Here is a 23,057-nt window from a genome sequence, read left to right on the forward strand (position 1 = left end):
CCAAAAGATACTGCAGTTCTTGCTGTGGCAAAAAAAGCCTGAACTCTCACTGGTAGGCAGCTGTAAAAGGCTAAACATACATGTTTAATTCAGGAGGAGAAAGGTACTCGAATCTTCCCACAATAACTCAAGAAATATATCTATATTCTTCCAAGATAGAAGCAAAATGGATGGAGTCAAGCATGCACGACTGTACTTTGAATGTTCACCTAATCCAAAGCAAGGATCATCTCCTATGTAAACTTTATTATGCAAATGTGATAATCTCCAGATTCTCCACTCAGCCATTTAAATGAAAACACCAGAAATGACCCAACTAGAATCAAAGACAGCAAAAATAAAGATGAGCATATCTTTCTCTGATTCCTAGTTCTCATTTTCTTCCTTTTTCCCAGTGATGACAGGCTGAAAGACAGAAGGAAATATACATCCATCCCATACAAGTAAATACAAAAAAAAAAATCATGTGTTTATTGGAAGTCTGCATGAAGGCACAGATGAGCTTGATTACAGACACATTGTAACAATTACAAATATATGTAAACACCTTGAGATACACAACAAAGCAACAATACAGCTAATACAGGAATAAAATGTAACCTGCTAAAAAAACCCCAACTTCTTTGTCTCTGAGGTTCTTTCAAGGATAAGCTCCAACTCACACCAACACTGTGTAATGCTTTTAAAGTCATCACTTGGATTCATGCTCAACAAATCTGCACTTTGACCATTCTTGTTAACCAGTGGATTTATACATTTGATCCACATTTGAACAGGCTTCCTTCACTAGGATCAGTAAAACACAGCAATAACCAGCTAGACACCCAACCAACCGATACTGAGACTTCATAGATTCTCTACACGAGAGCAATCACCAAGGTACTGAAATTAAATATAAGCTTCAAAAAAGCTCAAGGATGCTTGTTCCATTTTTACTTGCATTGGAGGAAATTGCTGTATTTCTGCAGGAAAGGTACAGTCTACAGCTGTCAGGTGATTTTTTTTCTTCCTCCACAGGAGGCTTAGATTTTATCTGAAACACCTGCCAAAACAAAAGTCAGCAATCACAAACTAAAGTGCCTTGGACAGCTTAGGTTTTACCACTAGAATAAAACACCTTCATTTATAGATACAGTATTAATTTATATTGTGAGAGAACCCACCTTTGCACATAGAAGACTACTTCCAATGTTTCTGTATTGAAAGGGGAATTGCTTTTTTTGTTTTTCTAATTAGGTATCAATGTCAGAACTTAAAGAACTGCAACACTGCACTTTTTGAAAGGAAACCACACAGGAAAAAAAAAAGTAGTTTTAGTACAGGCGATTGCCAGGCCTAGCCAAAGAGTACTCTAAGCAGCAATCTACTACAGGGACATGTAGTTTTCTCAAACTCAGCCCTCAACCATCTGTCCTAACTCCTCTCTCCTCCTCTACAAAAGCTTTATAACCTCCAGAGACCAGTTCCAGTGAGGAAAGACTCCTACCCAGGTAACACATGCAGAATAAAATCTAGCACACCCACAACATTTCTCCTGACCCTGCAGCCACATCATCCCAACCTAAAGATGAGGTAGTACTTTTCTTTGGAGCCTAACCAGTTGAATAGGAACAAGCACTCTTCTCCCTAATGTAGCAGCTGTCTGTTAACGCAGAGCCAAACTCCATGGTTTTATTTCCTCGTCAGGGCACGCTACTAATGCAAGAACAGCAACAGCTGCTTAAAAAAAAAAAAAAAATCATGGTATGAATGCACACTCCCACTTGAACTACGACTGCATCATAAAGGCCACAGTCTGGCATATTCAGTGACTTCCTCCAGGCCACAAAGTGGCAATGACTCTTAACCTCTATTTGTACTGAACTAGTGGTTATTACCCAAAAGGAATATGAAGGTTATCCTGAGTACTTAGTATAGTGAGATGTGGAATTTTAAAAAAATTAAGATATTAAGAACTCCAGTCTGAATCTGAAAAGGGCTGGGAGAGGAATTCAGCTCCTCACGGAACTGAGGAAACCAGATTGTCTCTATGCATACAGTCCATTTGGCAGTTAGGGGCTCTGTTTTCTCTCTTCAAGAGGACAAATCTTTCCCCTCAAGGAGGTTGTTGTAACACATATATGTATTATAATTTTATAGCTTACACTCATAAACCTTCTGGTTTCTTATGAGATGGCTTGAACTGGAGAATTATGTTCTGCATAGTCCATGCTCTGTAGACTCCCAAGGATCAAAAAGAAAGACTGCCATGACTGAAACAAAAACGAAACATCAAAAAGTTGAACAGTATTAGAACTCACACTGCTTGTAACACTAAGCATTAGGATTAGAAACACTACTACAAGACTTAAACAAGGCCCCTGGATGCATCTTCTTAGTAAGTAATAATCAATACTGAGGATGAGAGACTGCATTCTTTGATTGATAAAGTATTCAAATCTCTCTTATTTGTCTCCGTAATCAGTTTCCATTTATTTAACAAAATACAGAGAGTCTGTATTGTCTCCTGTCAGTAGTGCAGCTCTCACAGATCCCAGGAAGCTTGCTTGTTTTTATTAATTCCAAGATTGCATTTTTCACTCAGCTAAAGTACACAGGGATTCCACCCAGGCAGATGGACTCCTGAACATGAACATTTTAACAGGAAAGGAATCCTGTTCTGTTCAGCTCCAGTACAGCACTTGCCAAAAGAAAAGCACTGATATTTTCTTGAAAAACTCCGACAGTCCTTTCTGCCCTTGGGAATATGCTCTCAGAGGAGTACATGTAATTAAAATAATCTTATCTGGCTGTTAGCTGGAAGACTATCTCCAAACAGTCCCACCTCGTCTTCCAAAGAACTTCTCTGGAACAGATCATGGATAAAATAAACTCTTAATGCTCTACAGACTGTCAGCTGCATTCCATTGTCCAAGCCAGATCCCTTGAGAAAAAAAGGAAAAAGAAAGCTGCTTGATTGTCAGAGAGGAAAGCACTGCAGAAACAGCTAGTAGATATATATTTTTTTAAACATTTAGCTGTAAAGGGGTACACTCACAAAATGTTCCATCACAGCTAAAAATTGCTTCTGTGGCCTTACACAACCAGTGATGATGCAGCGCGCAACTAAATGGCATTAGCAATGAAAATGACAACAGGAACCCACCCAGGCTGCGATAAAGAAGCCAAGCACTTAAGCCCTTAGAGTAAGCTGGACCTCACTGTCAAGTGAGTTCTCCAGTCTATAGGAGATCTGATAAAATCACAGCTACAGAAGCATAATTCATGACTATAATTCACAAGGAAAACTGAAAATCCATTTACATTTATTAGGAGATGGTTGTGCACAATTTCTCATCTTATTCAAAAAGTCTACAAATAGAGTTTAACATTTGTGATTGCAAGCAAATGTTTGTTCAACGTTCTTAGGTAAGGCCAATTTAGCGCCTTGTTACAATTTCAAGACTTAGTATACATTTGTCAGTTCTTTACTTTTCTCTGGTAACAGTCCCACTGGAATAGTAAGGAGAGTTCACTAAGACACTTTATAACAGCAGCTGAACTTGGGTTACACAAATTTAGTTTTGGAATATGCTTCAAATGCAAATAATTCTAGGCAATTTTCCATTTAAAAATCTTAGAACAACACTGTCAAAGGTTTTCCCCCCTCTCCCCTGCATTTATACTACCACAACTACGAGCTCACATTCTGCAGAGCCGTATGTCCAAGATTCTCACAGCACTTGAGAAAGGAGAGCACCATTTCAAATAGTAGTATACTTGAGCTGGAATCCTACTTATAAAAGAATTTTTTTTTTCTTTGTCTTATGTTTACAAAAGGACAAGCATCAAACTAAACCAATCCTATCTCTAGTCCCACCTCTGACTGCCTGTAATTTTCTCACATGCAGTCCTACCACTGATTCAGGAGCTCTTTAATTACAATGCTCACAGCTGAGTTTCCTCTATGGAAAAGTGAGCACTTGCTATGGTCAATTATTTTCTGATGGAAGCACTGGTCAAATTTTAGGTCTGACACAATCTTGAGAATCAGTTGACTGGAGAGTCTCTACCATAACTAATGTATTTGGATAATGCACTTGATCCCATATTGGTTTACAAAGTGTAATAGACTATATATGAATTTCTCTAAATTCTCTCAGAGCTGAAACTACATAGCTACAGTGAAGAAATTCTAGTTTTGCCTTAAGCGGAACATTTTACAACATTATTTTAATTTACTGTTTTGATTTAGAGCACTAATTTTATAAATATTTCCAGTTTGCAATTCTTACTGAACAGGTGAGCAGCAAACATGAAAATACATGTACAGGTGTTAGTATACGACCAGAATGCTGTACTTCCCTCTTTAAAATGTCCTTAATAAAGCATTAGGCATGTCAAACAAACTTTTGTAAACAAAAGATAAATTACTCATGTTCTGCTCTGATTATAGCCAGATACATAGTCTCATAAAATAAACATTCTCTTGTCATTTTCCATGGCCCACAATATCCATATATATGAGGTAAACCACTTAAAACCATGGTAAACCACTTAAAACCATCAATAATATATAAACCTCAGTACTCAACAAGGAACCTCAGGAAAAATATAACTGAGTAAGATGTCAATATCAATAAGTGACACTTTGTTCCACTGCAAAGTGAAACCGATTTATTTGTGCTAAATGAATGGAAAGAATGTATTCAGAACACATTTCTTTATACATTGTACCGGCTTAGGCTGCTAAATAAGCATTCATAGTGCCATGTTGTGCTACTTTCTTGTACTGTTTCTACCAAGCAATACAACATTTTGGGTGTTACACCAATGTATTCCTATACGCTCATCTGATATCTTATTTTCTAACAGACTTTTGAACATTTAGAATACCTGTTCAAACTTTGTTTCAGGGGAGTCACAATTAATATATTTTAGCAAGAAAAAAAAAAGATCATCAGCTGTTCTCTACAATCACATTGCCTTCTGCAGCAAAAAAAAAAAATAATAAATCCAAGAGCACACTTTAATCAGCTATCAGTAACCTGTGGGCAGGACCACACTTACAGAAGTTAACTGTGACAGATCACACAGTATGGGCAGCTTACAGGTTAACGTAAGTGTCAAGTGAAATCATCAAATCTTAAGGTCCACAAATTGTACATTCCACAGGCTCCAACAAGCCAGTTCCCTCACTGTAAGATTCCGACTGTACCATGCGTTTGAGGTGCTTTTAAACAGGAAAATTATGGATGTGTCCTGTGTGCTGAATTAAGCTTATTTACTACGTAATAGAGTATGTGTCTTGGGCACTGACTAGGGTGTCTGACTCACTTTTGCACTAGAAGCTGTTATTTCAAATGACTGAAACGTAGTGCTGATTTTCCATAAGCTTGGTAAACATTGCAATATTTCAGAATTTATCATATAGCCCATCATGCCTTTAATTTTCTGCAAATTGTCATGAAAAAATATAAAAAGGTATCCCTTTAATTGTACAAACCTAAAAGCCAGGAAAATGAAGCTTTGGAGCCAAGCAAAACGACATAATGCCGTATTACCAAATAAGAGTAGCAAATGTTCCAGCCAGAGAATGGACATACATGTAGTTCAAGTAAACACTGATGGAAAACTTTGTTAAGTTAGTGTTGTAGACCCACAACACTGGCTGCATTTTATACAAACGTTTACAACACAATTAACAGTGAAGCCTATATAACCTCAGTGCAAATAAGTCAAATCCAAATATGCCAAGTAAGCCTTTGGCTTTTAGTAAACTGCTCCATGTTATGAGTCCACTTCTGACATACAGACTGCTGAGCACATGCACTAAGGCTGAGAGGAGGGATGCACTGAATGTTGAAAAGTGGCTGACTGCGATGCTGCGGATTGGACCGTAGGTTGCACAGGTGGTGGAGGTGGTGGCGGAGGTGGCTGCACTGGGGTCTGCGTGTTTGGAGAAGGAGGAGGAGTGGGACGTTTAAATTTGTCAGGGCTGTTACTTCTTCGTGGTGAAGGCCTCTGCAGAACAAATATTGAAATTATGTTTAACACACTCCTGAACAATGTTAGGTGCAAGTCCTCTAATCAATTTATTGACCTTGGCAAAGTAAAAAAAAAAAAAAAAAAAAAGGAAAAAACCACAACAAAATCTAAACAATTATGTGGGAAGAATCCCTTTCAAAACATTGCAAGAATCACAATACAACTTGTACGTGAAGTAAACATCACTCTGAAATGAAGTAGCAAAGGAAAAGGGAAGTTCTTCTGACATCAAACAGAACGCGCATTCCCTCCTGTCAGCTTGCAGGAAATGAACACAAGACATATGTCCTGAAGATTCGTTTACCTATGATGACCAGAAACCTAAAAAGAAATGAGAGATACTGCAGAGACAGCACCTCCCCCTTGTGTTTGCCCAACCAGTAGGTGGTAGGTGCTGATGACCCTTTAACTTCAGGCTGTTGGTGTATGAAGTCCAACCAAATGGTACCTGAGTGTGGGTGGAAAAGTTTCAAATGCCAGTGTCTGCCCAGAATCTCTAACGTGCTCAAAGACTCAGCCTGCACACCCGAACATGACCAAATCATAATACTAATTGTTATTTGCAGAACAAAAAAAGATTACAACCCTTTGAGCTGCAGGAGTGAAGCAGTTGTTAGACAGCTCCCCTCAGCAGAAACCACTGATTTTTCAACAACCTGCACATTCAAACACAAAGACTTAAAACCCACTTTATCTTTACAAACCAGCAGGGGCATGGGAAATCTTCTTTCACGTTAGCGATGTACAAATATAAATTATGCTGCACAACACTAACTTCTGCACTTTTGAAACAAAAATGCTCACTACTTACCAATTCAGTTAGCATTAATCAAGAACCTTATGGCATGATGAACCACCCACCCACAATTATAATCAACCACAGATGATCAACTCTGAGGAGAAGCATGATTACACTGTTATACCAAATGTACTACAGGTGAAGTCAATTTATTCTGCAACAGAGATCAAAAATGAAGAGTCAAGAATCGAGCTGCAGTTTAATCAAATAAAGTATATTGTATCTATTTTTTCTGCACAACTATGTACAATAAATTAATGCTCTGTGCAAAAAGACAAGGGTTTCTTGACAACTGACTGATGTGTCTGAAAATTAAAATAATTTACTGCATTTGCATATATCTAATAGCATGAAGGGACTTAGTTTCAGTATCAAGACAAAGCCAAGAGCTACTTCTCAACACCTTTCTCAAAACAATTAGTATTTTGTCCTGAAGATTATCTTTTTCATAGTGACTCAATGTGACATCAATTCATTTACAGTTTCAGAAAGAGTAGTATCTCAGAGACTAAATAGAACAAGTTCCTTGAAAAACTTATTTATAAAATTAGGAGAAGCATATAGATCTTCCTGTGACTAACGCATGTGACACACAGCAGTGGGCTGAACCCAGTCCAGGATACGACCTTCCTGCTGAGCTCCAGCTTCCCTGCTGTTCTACCCACCACTGAAGCATTCCCACTGATCTTTGCTCAATTAAATTAACCATTACCTTTGCACACTCCCCTAAACTGTTTTAGAAGCAGCCATATTTTATCATTCTACTAAAAGTTCTATTGAAACATGCTTTTACATCTGAATGACGTGTGTATGCAAAAGCCTTGCAGGATATTTACATACTACCATACCTGTTGAGAAAAATCAAAATGGTCTTCTATGATACAACAACTATATGGTATTTTGCCAAATGGTCAATATTTAGGCTCTGTTTACTCATTACACTCCACAAATACTTAGAAGAAACATGATTAAGTAGAAATGCATCAAACATTGCAGGTAAAAAGGAAATAAATCCAGTTGAAAGACAGGAGAAATTGCCCTAACAAATGTTTATATTAACTTTCTTCTTTGCCAATGAGAATAGAAAATAAGAGTTAACTGCCTGTTACAGTGACATGATGGTAGCATTGTGTGTCATCCTGAAGAAAACCTGAGCTTGGAGCAACCTCAGATGACTCATCCGTCAGATGGTGGAGACTAGGAGAAAAATGAAAGCAATGTTTTTACTTCCTGGGATAGGCTTAGTAGCTTAGAACATCACTTCTCACACCCTGCCTGCTGATCCATAAGATGATACCTATTACTCTCCTTAAGATGATAATACATCCTATTCTTTTGCAGAAAATAAGGTTCTCCAAAAAGAATCAGTTTCTGAGTGAAGAGGAAAATCGGGGTTGAAGAAAGCAGCAATAGATATCTTGGAGTAAGGAGACAAAACCAGACATTTACAAAAATGTTTTGTAAAAAAGCTTAAGGACAAACAGTTGTAACTTTTAAAAAACAAACTGACATTGGTAACAAGTATTTACTATTTTAAATACTTACTGTAATACCATGGGATGGTCCCATATGTTGCACATGAAGGCCTGGGGAATTGTAGTAAGACATTCCAGCTCTAGTCAGTGAAGTTGGTGGTGTGAAACCAACTGTGTGACTTGCATATGACAGACCTAGAAATTGTTAAAACAAGGTAACATCAACATTCTTGTTTATATTACAAACTGAAGTGTGAGGTTTTTAAAAAACTTTTAGTTCTGAATCAATGACAGGTTAACAACTGGTGACTGCTGGCAGATTAGACATCTGAAAAATGTTCATTATATTGAAAAGTGTGATGCAAAATCAGTTTCTTTTCCTGAGCAAGCTACCATACGTTTCAAAACACACATTACACAATGTTAAACATAACTTTTTCGCTTAACATAAACAGTGTAAGGATCCCCTGGCAGCTTAGTTTTAGTCCACAAGTATTCCCATCCAGCCTTCCAGTTCTCTCACAGGAAATGGTTCCCTGAAAAAAAATACAGTCTGGAGAAGCAGAGAGGTTGTGCCTGGAGAAGCCACCTAGCACTGTGCTACTATGAGTTTCCACAAAGAAACTGGATGTAGGTGGCTCCCCAAGGCATACCAGATCTGCACCCAGGCTTCTTCCTGTTTTGCCTCGGTGTTTACAGGCAGGGACCCAAAGATCTTTGGGGCTGCAAAGTTAAAACATTCTGGGATTAGTTGCTAGCTGAACTAGGCTAGCAACTAACATTTAAAATTACAACTCGTTTTATTCACATTAAGGAAAGCCTAATATTCAAAAGTGAAAATATCTTAATTCTTCCATGTAAATATTTCCTTTCTGTAAGGACTAATTTATAAAAATAAAGCGTATCTGTATAGCTAACCAGAGTAAACAGAAGCAGCAACTGGCAAGTGCTTAAAGTTCAGACCTTGAAGTGTTCTGAACATTTTGAGCATTTCTCAAAACAGCGTATTTTCCAAACCCTTTAGCTCATTATTGCTTTCTGACAAAAATATCAGTAAGGTAGTAAACAAGTCTTTTCTCAGCTGTTTAGTATCAGACACTAGCAACTGCTTTGGAGAATTATGACCAAAAAATTTATAGAAGTTTAACGGACCTTTAGAACACCACACTGGATTTAACAGTTTTCATACTTCAACACTAAATCAGCGTAAAAGAGTGCCACTGCAGCTACAGTATGCACCAACACCCAGCTTTGTCCTTAACTGCACGTATCTGTTTGTGTCTACAATTGATGAGGCAAGATGGCAAGATCTTGGCGGGGGGAGGGGGGGGGAGGAACTCCAAACAACACCCAAGCTTTAGATCACTAACAAAGTTATATAAGAAAACATACTTCCCTTGATTTCTTCTATTCTGTGTTTGATTCTGCCACATCTCCAATGTATGTCTGGTGCAAATTATGAGCGACTCCAATGGAATCGTTATCACTTTAGTGTAGTTAAACAATGCAGATTAACAAAATTAATTGCTTTTTGACTACACAATCTAATTGCCTATACAGCACATGTTTTATAACTAAGTGGCTTTGTAAGCACAAGGACAGAAACAATTCAATGTTCAGGTAGGTGACAATGTGTTGCAAAGTCAGAGACAAGAGCCCAGAACACTAAAAGGCCAAAAAATAGGCTTTAAGTCATCTTTGCAACATTACAATTTTCAACTGCATTGGGATAAACCAGCTCTAGAAGTTTTACAAATGCAAGTCTACATAGTAGTCAAAGAAGCAGTAACAGAGTAGTGCACACACATCTAAGCTAGCTCATCTCTGCAGTCCAAAAATCTCTGTCTAGCCTAGCTGCAGAAGCAAAGCATAGAACAGTTCATCTACACTAAAGACTAATTGGTAATTAGAGTAACTAATCCCCAGCTGCCCAGGAGTAGTAATACTTTCACAATCTTCAAAGTTCCATGCATTGTGCTAGAAATCTTAGCAGGATCTTGGCTTGAAAGAGTCCTCAAAAGCAGCATCTCAAGCCATGCAAGCACAAAAGGCTCTGGGATTCAGGAGCCAGAATCTGACCCATTAAACCTTCCTGCCTATCCATATGACATTACAGCATTTCTAACTAGTTTCAGATTGTGTTTCTACAAATTCAGGCACATCATTTCCCAAATGAAACGCGCCAAATGTCACAGTTTCAACCCTGCTGGCAGTCAAACATCACACAGTCACTTGCTCACCCTCCCCCACCCTGGGGGATGGGGGAAAGAATTGGAAGGGTAAAGGTAAGGAAAGTCATAGGTTGAGCCGAAACCAGGCCACCAAGTCATACAATTACTTGATGCAAAATATAACTGTTGTATTATTCTGCGGTGATACTTCTGACAGTGTCTTACCACACTACTTCAGATATAAAGTACTCTCAAAAACTATGTTTTCATCCATTACTGTATTCCTAAACCCCAGGTAGCTGTAGACAATCCCCTATTGATCTTACTAGTTCTCTAACAAACTGCTGCTGCTACTTTTCTGAAGTCTGAAACTTCCTAGGTATGGATCTTAATTTATCAGATGTGAAGGAGCGTAACATATCTGCGTGTGCAGAAGTGCTAGTCTGGAACTTATACTGTAGCCACATTACCAAAACTGTGAACTCTGTTAGAAATGATCCTTTCAGCTGTGCTATTTTTAACTCTGCTACAGACTGTGTCTCAGCATGTCCTGCCTGTGGGACATAATTCCTACTAGAATGCAGCACTCTTGTACCAACTACTGATGGGAAGTCCACGGGGAACAAGGAATGGGCTTCAGTCCCAGCGTAGAAACAAACCAACAAGATACTCCTGCATTGACACATCAGCATCTAAATTGGGTGCACTTCTAGATAATCTAGGATGCAAGCCTGTAAGTTACCAGATAATTTTACCTACACATACTTTTAATTATAACCACTGTGTGGACTGCAGATACAATGTGCAGTTGAATACTGTATTATTACAAAGGCTGCACACGTATAACCATGCATGTCCACAATAGTTACACCAGAACAGTTGTTAACATAACTACATTTCTGTACACCCAGTTACAGGAAAAGGATAAGAAAACATAAACTGTTTTCTGGGTAACATACCTTACAGAACATTAGAAGTCAAGTGATTTGGCTCATTTCAGAAGCCCCAAAACCTCTTCAAAAACTCTATCGTAATGCTCATCTCTAACATTGTAACATGGCTTATGACCATAGCTAGTTTCCACACATGCTTACTCCTTTTGCAACATCTGGATGAAAACTGAGTCCTTCTGAAAAACTAAAGTCCATCTTGAAAATTAAAAGAGTTTAAAGACAATTCATATGTTCTAGCAGACCTGTGTAATAAAATGTCTCAATTCTGTCTTGCAGAATGCATCAGTGTAGAGCACATTTCATTTGCCCTTGCTGTAGGACTCTGCCCAACAGGTTCTGAAGGTGAACTTGGGAAAGCAGGGCATGCAGGATTCGCTTCGTTACGTACAAGTGACTTTGTGATTGCCATATACCATCCAACAACTTTTGGGCCAATAGCATGTTTGGCCAACAACTTTTAAAGAATGTCCAAGCACAATTTTAAGGAATTTTAAATGTCAGTTAATAAATGTGTTAGTAACACAAATACATTTCCTTTGACTTAAAAAATATATTCAGTAATTAAAAACTCAGAAAATATTAGTTTGCCTTTGTTATACAAAGTACTAGATACAAGAATTCTTAATTTTATAGTTACTGTTTTACAATGGAAAATAGCAGAAATACAAAAGCCATTCCTCTACTAAAGAGAAATGAAAATTGATTTTTTTCTAACATGTTCAAGATTAGACTTCTATACGAAGTTTTTATTAAGAGCACAACAGCAGTCTTATTACTAGTTCATCACCAAACTCTAGAAATCTGTTTGAACTGTGCATCCTGTTGGGCAACTTCGGGGGCAGGGAGAGAAGGGAAAAACAAAACAAAACAAGAGACAAGACAGTAAGAGAGAAAATGAGAGAGCAAAAAATAAATAAAAATAGAAGTTCAAGTTAAGCTACTTAACTGACCTTTAATATCTGTTCACAGTGTAAAACAGAACCATCCAAAAACATAATGCACTAGAAAACATCTAAGGCAAAACTATTCTTACATTTATGATGCAGGTTTTTCTCTCCAGACTACCTTTGAAAGGCTACTGAACTAAATATATTAAAAGGGCACGTTACTATGTGATGCATACAATAATTTTAGAAACCGGGTTAAATATTTACCAGGTGATATAGGTCTGCTAGAACTTGGTGAGGGTGTATAAGGGATAGGACTGGACACAGTGCGAGGTCTTAATCCTTGTGCAGACATCTCATTAAAATATCTAACAAAAAAAGGCAAAGAATAATTAGATCAAACCTTTTAAAATGTGCCATGTTTTAAATGTTTCACTGTGTTTTTTTCAATTCCCGTAAAAATCACATTAGATTAATGAAGGACCAGTCACCTTTAGGAAGTCATGACAGGAACTCCCATCATTGCTGAAGGCTGATACTGACCTAACTTTCAATGGAAATAGCTGGGCTTATCTTAGTCATTTGCACTTAAAACTGTACAAGTTGCATTCTATTAGAATAGTACATATTAAGGCCAGAGGTATAAATCATACCACCCAATCTGACCTATACTACATTCTTGCACTTTACACATCATTTCTACATTGAACTCAACAGCTTGTCTGGCTGGAGTGTATCTTCCAGAAAGGCATTCAGAAGTAATCTGAAATCATGAAATGGGGAAGGGGAGGAAATAATCATTAAAGTATTGATATTTTGTTCCAACAGCTGATCAGCCTCACAGTTAAAAACATGCCCTGTTTCCTACTCGAATCCCTCTGGACTCAGCGTTTAGCCATTTACTCATCATGTCTTTTGCCACTGGAACAGAGAGACCTTTGAACTCAGGACTTTCTCCCACTAAAGACACTTCTAGGTTGTGTTGCAAGACACCTCCCACGCTTCATTGTGATAAGCTAAAGAACCTCAGGTAAGGCATTTTTCCCCACATGTAATAATTTTAGTGGTATTTATTTGTACTTTACTCACTAAATACAGTGAAGCTTCTTCACAACCATCAAGTGCTAAATAAAAGGAGAAAAAACATACCAATTGCTCCTACTTGCCACTTACTGTTTATAACTCAAATGTAATTTCATGTATTTTTTTCAACAGCACTAATGCTGGCAGCTTTCAGGTTGATTTACTTACACACTCTCCATAGATTTTTCAGTCATTGTCTAGATTAGAGGTTCCTCTGTTCACATTCTCCTGCACATACGGTTGCAAATCAGTGCACCTGGGTTTATATTATTACATTTAGCTGTGTTTGTTTACTGGACACAGCAAAGCAGCAGGCAAAATTAGCTAACTAACAGCCTTCTGACTCTTACTTGTCTCCCCTTCTACCACTGTGTTCTCAGAAATTCTTAGGAGCTACATTTATTTCCAAATCACAGAAAAAACCCCACAACATAGAGCAGCATTAAAAATATTCCTATTTGATGGAACTCACAATGATGACTACTTCGAGGTCTGTGAGCCAGTTCATAAACTATTTGAAACATGTTCTGATACTGCATCTTACTGTTTTTTAAACCAGAATATTCAGCTTTACTAAGCTACAACACCTAACAGGCAGTGTACTGTAGTGATACCAAGGTTGGTTTAAATTTGTGTAGACCAGGTAATAAAAGTAGCTGCAATAGAGAAGAGCAAAAAAATTAAGAAACTGGCAAATCAAAGTTTAAGTCTTCTAAAGAGCTTCCAGTGGCAAGGTTAGCAAAACTGAACTGACTAGGCAACCTCTGCAACACACAGTAATTTGTAATGCAGACAGTACATGTATTGCAGCACAGCAGTGGTCTTTGTGATTTAACTCTATTTTATTCTACATAAGGACAATTTTCTGTAAATCCTCCCAGTACCTGGATCAGGTGATATGGAATAGGAGCACACTGTTAGTTCCTGGTTTCAACCATTTCCCTACTACTCCAGAGAACAGGATGAAGGATTGAGAAGACAAAACTATTGCTAATCAGAAGGAACAAGTTTGGGGAGAGCTGTGTATTTTGCATTCAGTAATGCATTTTCATCTACCCCATCCACAAAAAGTAAGTATCATCAGCTAACAGAATGCATCCGAAAAAACTGGGTATCTGATCTATCACCACCACCATTTTTAGGAAAATAATGTAAGCTGACAAAAATCTACATTTTTAAAGTCATTACTGCATGTAGTTCCACAATTATTTTGTCCACACAGTTCTCTTAAGACTAACCACTCTAATACCTGTTTCATCCTTCCCTTTACTTTGTATTACTTACACTGCAAATACCTGCTTTGGAGCAATTCTGTCATGCCTCTGTAGTACCAAGAAAATCAACATGACAATTACATTTCTTGGTAGTATGGAATAGTTAATCAATTTTTCCTGCATTTTCTTGGTTACCACTACCTACAACTAGTTGACAAAAAAAAAAACTATTAGGATACTCTACATTTCTGGATTAATACTGATAATTCACATAGGTTTAGGTTTTTACTCTAATTCCATTACAATGTAAATATTGGCAGAAAAGATGAAGCTACTAAAAGTAGATTCAAACACCAGAACTGTGCATTTCTAGCAATTTAATTTATAGAGCATTCACTACATCTTAATAACAGATGCTACTGCAATGTATGTCAGTTGCCTAGTATTTCATTAAAATGAAAACACTACCTGGAATTTGAAGGGTGCTCCTTGAAACAAATATCTGCTGTTTTGTTTCTGGTAAATTATGGCTTATAACAAATATACCAATGACCCAAGAAGAAATCTCTCAGTATTAGAAGAGTACACAGCACAACGTAACTTTTTTATTTTCTTTTTAAAAGACCACTACAAATCCAAAATAATGTAAATCAGTACAACAAAATGATGAGCATTTGATAAATAAGAATGTTTTATTCAAAGTGTACTTAAAAAGCTCTTTCAAGATATAACACTGTCACATGATTATGATGTGAGAAAACACTTAAAGGCATCATATGAAACCATAAAAAACACAAGACTATCTGGAAGGTCAGTGCAAGCAATGCAGCTTGCACTAGAGAAAAAAAAAAAAAAAATCAAGGATGTTATGGTTTAGACATCAAGAACAACCCAACAGCTCTGGAAATGCTTCCTCTCTCTAAGGCTTTAGACAGTATCCCTTGTATTTGGCTGAACACATTTTATTTTCTGCAAAGGACAAATGAGCCTCAAGTATGGACATTGCTCCTACCTCACAGAATTCCCTGAAGTTACCATGTTAGGGACAAAATAAAGGTATTCTTGAATTATCCTGAATGTAAGCTCCACAGCTATATTTATTTCAATATATATTACCAGAACCCTAAGCAATCTTCAGATACAAATGTTTTATTTCTCACTGTTAAATCTAATACAATTTCCACATGTTAGATACAATTCTATTGAAGATATTCCTGGACTATGCTTCAATTTAGTATGTATATTAAACCTATAGACAGGTTATTTCTATAAATACTTAATATTCAAAAAGAAGTATGAGTACTGATTAATAAGCTCAATGCCAACATATCTGGATGGCTAGAAAATACAAACCTTTCATCGTCCATTTCTAAGCTGGATTCACTTTCTGACAGTTGCCTGCAGAGCGCTTCCCTACGTTCCATTTCCCTCTGTAATTTTCTTTGAAGTCTCAAGTTTTCTTCTCTCATATGTCGCTCCTCTTCTAAGTATTGTGCCATTTTTTCTGAATCTGAAATTCAGAATTTTGTTAAAATTTGATTAAAATTCAATTTCACAGAGAAGCAAATATGTTGTGCCTAATTCCACTCTGGTACTTCAAGAGTGAGGGTGTAGAAAATGCTCAGGATGGATCAGTTAAAATTCTCATCTCCAAGCTGTTAGTTCAAAGCCTAATTCAGAACAGTAGATACTAAAATAAATTACTAGTTGACAGCAATTTTGGAAATAAAAGGTAAAAAGCAAAATAAGTTTTAAGTATTTTCTTAAATGTATTTGGAAAGAAAGGAAAAAAGACATGAAGAAAATAAAACTAAAACCATAAAGAAGAAAAACAATGATTCTTGCTTCATTAAAATAATGCAATTCCACGTTTACAAAGATTTTACTGCAACACACGGAAGAAATTATTTTAAAGGTGTATTTCTACTGTGGAAGCACAAAACAAGTTCTGAAACACAAAACACTCAAACTTGTATTAAATTGCTACCTTATATATTCCACAGCATTCTTTCAATTACAGATCTTATCATAGAGATTGGCCAGAAGAAAATGTAGCAATATTAAAAGCCAAGAAGCAGTTTACTCTTTACCATCAAAGGGCAAATTGAGTTTGCAATTCTAAACAAATTCAGCAAATATCACTTAAATAGTCTGGTATCACAGGTTATTTAAAAGTAATAAAATAAAGTTATGGAAAGCTACAAAATGTTTAGACAGATTAAATAAAATGGAACACATGAAGACCTATGACACACACAATGTATTTTGTGAGGTTCTCCTCAATTGAAATGATCAATTTTACAGGTAACTCCTTGATATTAAAAAAACCCAAACTGCCATTCATCATGTTTTATGATCATTTCTTTATGCAGCACCTTTCAATCAAAAGAATATTCCTGTTTTAGAAGATTGTTCCCGAACTATCAGCAATATGTGATTTTTTTTTTTCTTCTGTTGAAAAAATCACTTCTACATGTAACAGTATCCCTTATTTAAAATTATTATACCAAAACAGTTCCTAGACTATAATTACTTCAAGTAATATAAAATGTAATATCAATATCAGAATTTAGTAGGCAGATTTTATTATTTATGAATACTAGAGAATCTCTAATGACCAGATATTACAAACACCAAACTAAAACCTGTATTTCAGTCTCATCTTGTGATTGCACCTTACCACATCTACCATTTCTATCAGTACTGCTATTCATATTGCAGCTGTTCAATCCGTTCACAGAGGGAAAGTACTTTGAAACCCAGATCATCTTTTCAATAAGAATTTGACTTTAAATGTGTCTAAATTTTTACTCTAAACCACAATAATTTAAAAAGAAACCACTTAAAAATACTAAATACTTGAAATGAAATTAATTAGGCTAGATTAGTACAAAGATTATATTAAATCTAAGGCCTCTCGTTCTGAAGTCCAGTAAGTGAAGGCTGCAGTGCAGAATTATCAAGTACAAAGATTAGCAGTCCTTATCTTCTAACTGACACAAATTATTAATCCCATAAACTTGTGCACAAGGCCTCTGCAAAAGGACACTCTTCCATCATCCCTGTCTTTAAGGAAGGCCACTGTCTCTGGCAAGCTACTTCTCTAAAGGGGGGTTGAAATATTCCAGTTAGCCTGTCAAGACCAGCACACTAGAGGGGGAAAATACCGCTTGTTTCCCACCCACTAAAATTTTTGCCTATATGGCTAGGTATCTACCTACCTATCAAGTGAAATACAATGCTACTGACTAGTAGCTATGCAGAACTGATAAAACTCAGATAGAAATTTTACATTTCGCACAAAGGAATGACAGAATGGTATTGTAAAAATCACAGGAAGGCGCAAGCAACCTTCCTGCCAGCTGAGACCATGTGCTCAGAGCCACAGCTTCTCTTGAAAGACAGGGCAAAAAGCAGGCTTTCCACTCCTGGTCAAGGGCCTGTGAAATTTTTCACAACAGAAACACAAGGACTTCTACACAACTATTTATTCTGTCCACCTTCAAAGTGATCTTACATAGGTAAGAACAAAATAAGATTACTTTTTCTCCTATACTGTGAAGTCGAATCGCTGCTTGAACAACTGTTCAGTCTAATACAGCCACAAACAATTATACAAAGATAGCTGCAATTGTTAACAAGTGAAATTCTCATATATAACTGACCTTTATTTTGCTAGCTGTTAATTATTTTGAATAATTCTTAATTTAGAAAAGATTCTTACAAAAGTAGGCCATAAGTATGTTTTGAAAAATCTGTATGTTGAAATACTGATAAGTCTCTGAAAAAAAAAAAAAAAGAAAAAAGAAACAAACATTTTTGCTGGCCCAAAATATTCAGGAAATATTTGGTGATTCTTCCTGACATCCTTCTAGTAAAGCTAAAAAAACCCCTGCAGTATAAATATATCAGTGAGCAATAATACTGCAATTATGAGAATATTTTAATTCACATTTGCCCTATTTTTTTCCACTTCTACCTTAAATTCAAACTCATAAAAGTATATATATACAAATCTTACATTATGCAAACTTTTTAATTTAAAACAAGTTGTTTACTCACGCTGTAACTGTGCAGCCCTCAGTTGCTTCTTTAACCTCTCCACTTCATTCTTTAAAAATCTGATATGTCTCATCATATTTTCTGGAGAATCTATCTCCATTGATATGTCTCTGGGTGACGGTGGAGCAGATACTGGCTGGTCTAATTTCTCCTGCAAAATTCTGTATGAAAAATAGTTCACACTTTACGTTCAATTCTAATGAGAAGAAAACCCCTTAAATCCCTCACAAAGCCACTGCAAGGATTCTGACAGGCATATAAGATGTATTTTAACTACTGTTTTGGGGGAGAGAATTTGGGGAGGATTTATAATGCTTTATTTCTTAATTCAAAATAAAAAGAGGTAAAATTTGTTGTCCAAGCACAGATGTATTTCCTAAAATATTCAGAAACTGACACACCCAAATGTTTCTGCATACAGTTCAGGAAGAACAAATTCTGGACCTCAGAATAGTTGACCTCAGTTTTATACTCATATGCTGCTTATTCCACAAAATCATTTCTAAGCAAATCATTTAATCTCTTATGAGCTTTTACAGTTATGTTCTTAGAGGAAGAAGACATATTCAAGATGAAAATATGAGTAAAGTATGTCTATGGTGAAACACCAGCTTTTCTGCATTTCACCATTATCAAAGGAAAAAACTTCACAGACGTTTTCTGAAGCATAGCCAAACAGTCTCCCCCTGCTTTTTATTAGTTTATTTATTTAAATTCCAAACAGAAAGGTATTCTATATAATCAAGATTGTAAATACCTCAACTGATTGTAAATTAAGGAGTAATGAACTTCTCCTGTAATGAAATAAGCATGTGGTAGGTATTAAATGTTCTAAATGATGATTTTTGGAGTTAACATACTATGTATTTTTCAGCCTGAAAGCATAAAGTTGTTCTTCACTAGAAACATGTTGGTTGGCCAGATCGAACTCTGCCCTGAAGAGCAGGGACAGCACTCTGCAAGCACAACTCTTTGCATGGCTTAGTATTCACATGTACCATACAAAGTGGTACGAAAGCATGGTCTGAGTCCACCGTAGCTCCTCATAAGAAGGCATACAGTCTGCAACAAATTAAACCAGAAATGGTTTGGCTTAAAGGGAGCTTTACATCCAAGATGGACAGAAATCCTACCAAAGGCCCAGCCTGCTATGGATTTACCACTGTTGAATATCACACATGGCTCTTCAGAGCACCTGTCACACAGCAGGGCTCTGTAAAATAAAACTACAAAACCTGCAGTTCATCTAGGCTCAGGTGGTTTCTGAGGCCCCAGTCAAGATTCACAGAGTCACACCAACATAAGTGTCCTTAAACATGTAGAAAAACATGACGTATTAGTCATCTCTTCTCTGCTCCCTCAAAAAACAGAGTTCTTATAATACGGTATTAAAGAGAGAGTTGCCTTAATACATATTTTTAATCTTAGCTTTCTTGGGAATATTAAGTCTCACTGTCTCAACTTTTATTGAAGAAGCAGCAGGAAGCCTCAATAACACGAGTGCACACCACTGAGAAAAAGCTGAAGTTTTCTTTCAGCAGATAGAAAAAACCCAAGAGCTTCTCATATAACAAATACACTGAAATACCACGTTATTTGCTCTGGGCCACGAATATAAAGCTGACCTCAAACCAGAAGCTTTAAAAAGCCTATCAGCAGTTGAAAAAATTCAGCTAGTTCTTTCTAGCTTTCCCAGATCATTTCTTATACTATTTAGTTTCATCTACTTTACGCAATCAAGTATGTGGCATCATGTAAACAAGGAGCTTTATAACTGCTTTAACTTCAGGTTTTCATAGATTAAACAACTCTTATGGGACAGATGAACATATTTAATCCAGAGCATCATGTGTTAAACAATATCTCTCCCATACTAACAAGCACACTGTAACAAGACAAACCGTTTTTCTGCTTCAAGCTTATCCATCCTCTTCCAGAGACGATTCACTAGTGCTTCTTGTTCCTGTTCCAAAGTATTTTCAAGGTCAATCTTCTCACGTCTTAGCTGGAGAGGAAAATCAATGAAAATGACAGAAATATACTTTTTGTAAGGAACTGTCATTAGGAAAAATCATTGTTATAACAATACCAATTTACATGATGCTCTATGACAGCAAGGAGAAGGCAAAGAGACAAAAATCAGGCACAACACACTAGTCACAGGGTCACTGAAAAACAGAGATTCAGGAGTTGCAGTTCTCATCTTCTTAACGGAAATTTTTCTCATAGAACTTGTTGTCTTTGGCCAATAAGGAGGAGTCTGAAACCTGGACACACAATCACTGACAACATGACAAGCCTATTCAAAGATATCTCCTATTCCATGCATGTCTGAAGTGAGAACTGAATTTACTGTCAGCTACACCAACACTTATTCTTTTGAAAAATTGTAGACTTTTTTAGTGGAAGAATCACAGTTAAGTAAGCCAGAAGTGGAAGAGAAACCATGTTTGCCTTGTGCAGATAAAGGAGCAACATAAAAATAGTAAAGAAAAAATTGTGTGAACTGCCTTAAGTTGGAGGAGCAACTGACACGATCTGGAAGAGCAACTGAGGTCATCTACATGGACTTGTGCAAAGCATTTGACACTGTCCACACTACATCCTTGTCTCTGAATTGGAGAGACATGGATTTGATGGATGGACCACTCAGTGGGTAAGGAATTGGCTGGATGGTCGCACTCAAAGAGTTGGAGTCAACAGCTCAATGTCCAAGTGGAGAGCAGTGACGAGTGGCGTTCCTCAGGGGTCGGTGTTGGGACTGGCGCTGTTTAACATCTTTGCTGGTGACACGGACAGTGGGATGGAGTGCACCCTCAGCAAGGTCACCGATGGCCCCGAGCTGTGTGGTGGGTGACACGCTGGAGGGCAGGGATGGCATCCAGAGGGACCTGGACAAGCTGGAGAGGGGGGCCCGGGCAAACCTCAGGGAGTTCAACAAGGCCAAGGGCAAGGTCCTGCCCGTGGGTCGGGGCAATCCCCAGCACAAACCCAGGCTGGGCCCTCGAGGAGTGGCTGGAGAGCAGCCCCAAGGAGAGGGGCTTGGGGGGGATGGTGGGGGGAAAACTGCCCGTGAGGCAGCCCCGTGTGCTCGCAGCCCAGAACCCACCCGTGCCCTGGGCTGCAGCCAGAGCAGGGGGGGCAGCAGGGCCAGGGAGGGGATTCTCCCCCTCTGCTCCGCTCTGGGGAGACCCCCCTGCAGTGCTGGGGCCAGCTCGGGGGCCCCCAACAGCAGAAGGACACGGAGCTGCTCGAGCGGGGCCAGAGGAGGCCACGGAGATGCTGGGGGGGCTGGAGCAGCTCCCCTGGGAGGCCGGGCTGAGAGAGTTGGGGGGTTCAGCCTGGAGAAGAGAAGGCTCCGGGGAGACCTTCGAGCGGCCTCCCAGGGCTTAAAGGGGGGACAGGAAAGGTGGGGAGGGACTCTTTATCAGGGGGTGTGGGGATAGGATGAGGGGTAACAGTTTTAAACTAAAAGAGGGCAGATTTAGATTAGATAGAAGGAAGAAATTCTTCCCTGTGAGGGTGGTGAGACACTGGCCCAGGGTGCCCAGAGCAGCTGTGGCTGCCCCCTCCCTGGAAGGGTTCAAGGCCAGGTTGGACGGGGCTGGGAGCACCCTGGGCTGGGGGAAGGGGGCCCTGTCTGTAGCAGGGGTTTGGGACTAGATGGTCTTTAAGGTCCCTTCCAACCCAAACCATTCCATGATTCTATGAATTGTTACTGCATCAACCCTTACTAGCAGAAACAAATATATTTCTATCTTTGCAAAGCCTTTATAAAAATAAACACTTGACATTATTCCCATTCATTTACTGCGTGAACAAACATTCTTGATTCTACTATAAGCTAATAAAAGCAGATATAATGTAGAACCACACATGAAGAAATCTACTATTAGTATTTTAGTAAAATGCAATTATTAATAAGAATACACAAGAATACTAAAAGACACAGCTGATCTTATTCAGTTACACTGGCAGCTGAACTCCAGAAGTTAGCTGCAATGAAACATGGGAATATATCAACACCTTCACACGTGGCAAATAGCATGGAGATATTTTTCTCAGCCAAGCCTTAGTTAACACTCACCACTTTTCTGATGTGCAAATAATCCCACATTACAAAATGGAAAGATTTGTTTACTGCTTCACTGGGTGAAGTACTGTTACAGCATTTAAATCTATAAGGGCTCTCTGCTAACCACTAAATCAATACTGAGATACCCAAACAAAATGTAAAATTATGCACTTCAGGTAACAGCGCAAGTTTAATGCAAGTACAAGGCTCTTCATTAAAGCTTAGAGGAATTAGTTACTGTAAGTAAAAACAGACATATATCGATGGGTAACGGGGAACATGATTGGAAAAAGAAACACTGTCTAGTATAT

The 23,057-nt window shown here is 37.8% G+C and overlaps 1 protein-coding gene across 1 annotated transcript in view; it reads right to left on the minus strand.

The window, feature by feature from the left end:
- Positions 1-448: 448 nt before the first annotated feature.
- The window catches only part of CCDC6 (coiled-coil domain containing 6), a 56,093-nt gene continuing 33,484 nt past the window's right edge, over positions 449-23,057 (minus strand). The window contains exons 4-9 of the mRNA XM_042787970.1: positions 20,573-20,676; positions 18,672-18,832; positions 15,963-16,119; positions 12,580-12,680; positions 8,372-8,496; positions 449-6,003 (exon numbers count right to left, since the gene is read on the minus strand). Coding sequence (XP_042643904.1) covers positions 5,812-6,003; positions 8,372-8,496; positions 12,580-12,680; positions 15,963-16,119; positions 18,672-18,832; positions 20,573-20,676 — 840 coding nt within the window. The 3' untranslated portion in view covers positions 449-5,811. The remainder of the gene's footprint in view (positions 6,004-8,371; positions 8,497-12,579; positions 12,681-15,962; positions 16,120-18,671; positions 18,833-20,572; positions 20,677-23,057) is intronic.

This window comes from Tyto alba, unplaced genomic scaffold, assembly GCF_018691265.1.
Source record: "Tyto alba isolate M040663 unplaced genomic scaffold, T.alba_DEE_v4.0 Super-Scaffold_1, whole genome shotgun sequence".
Lineage (NCBI taxonomy): Eukaryota > Metazoa > Chordata > Aves > Strigiformes > Tytonidae > Tyto > Tyto alba.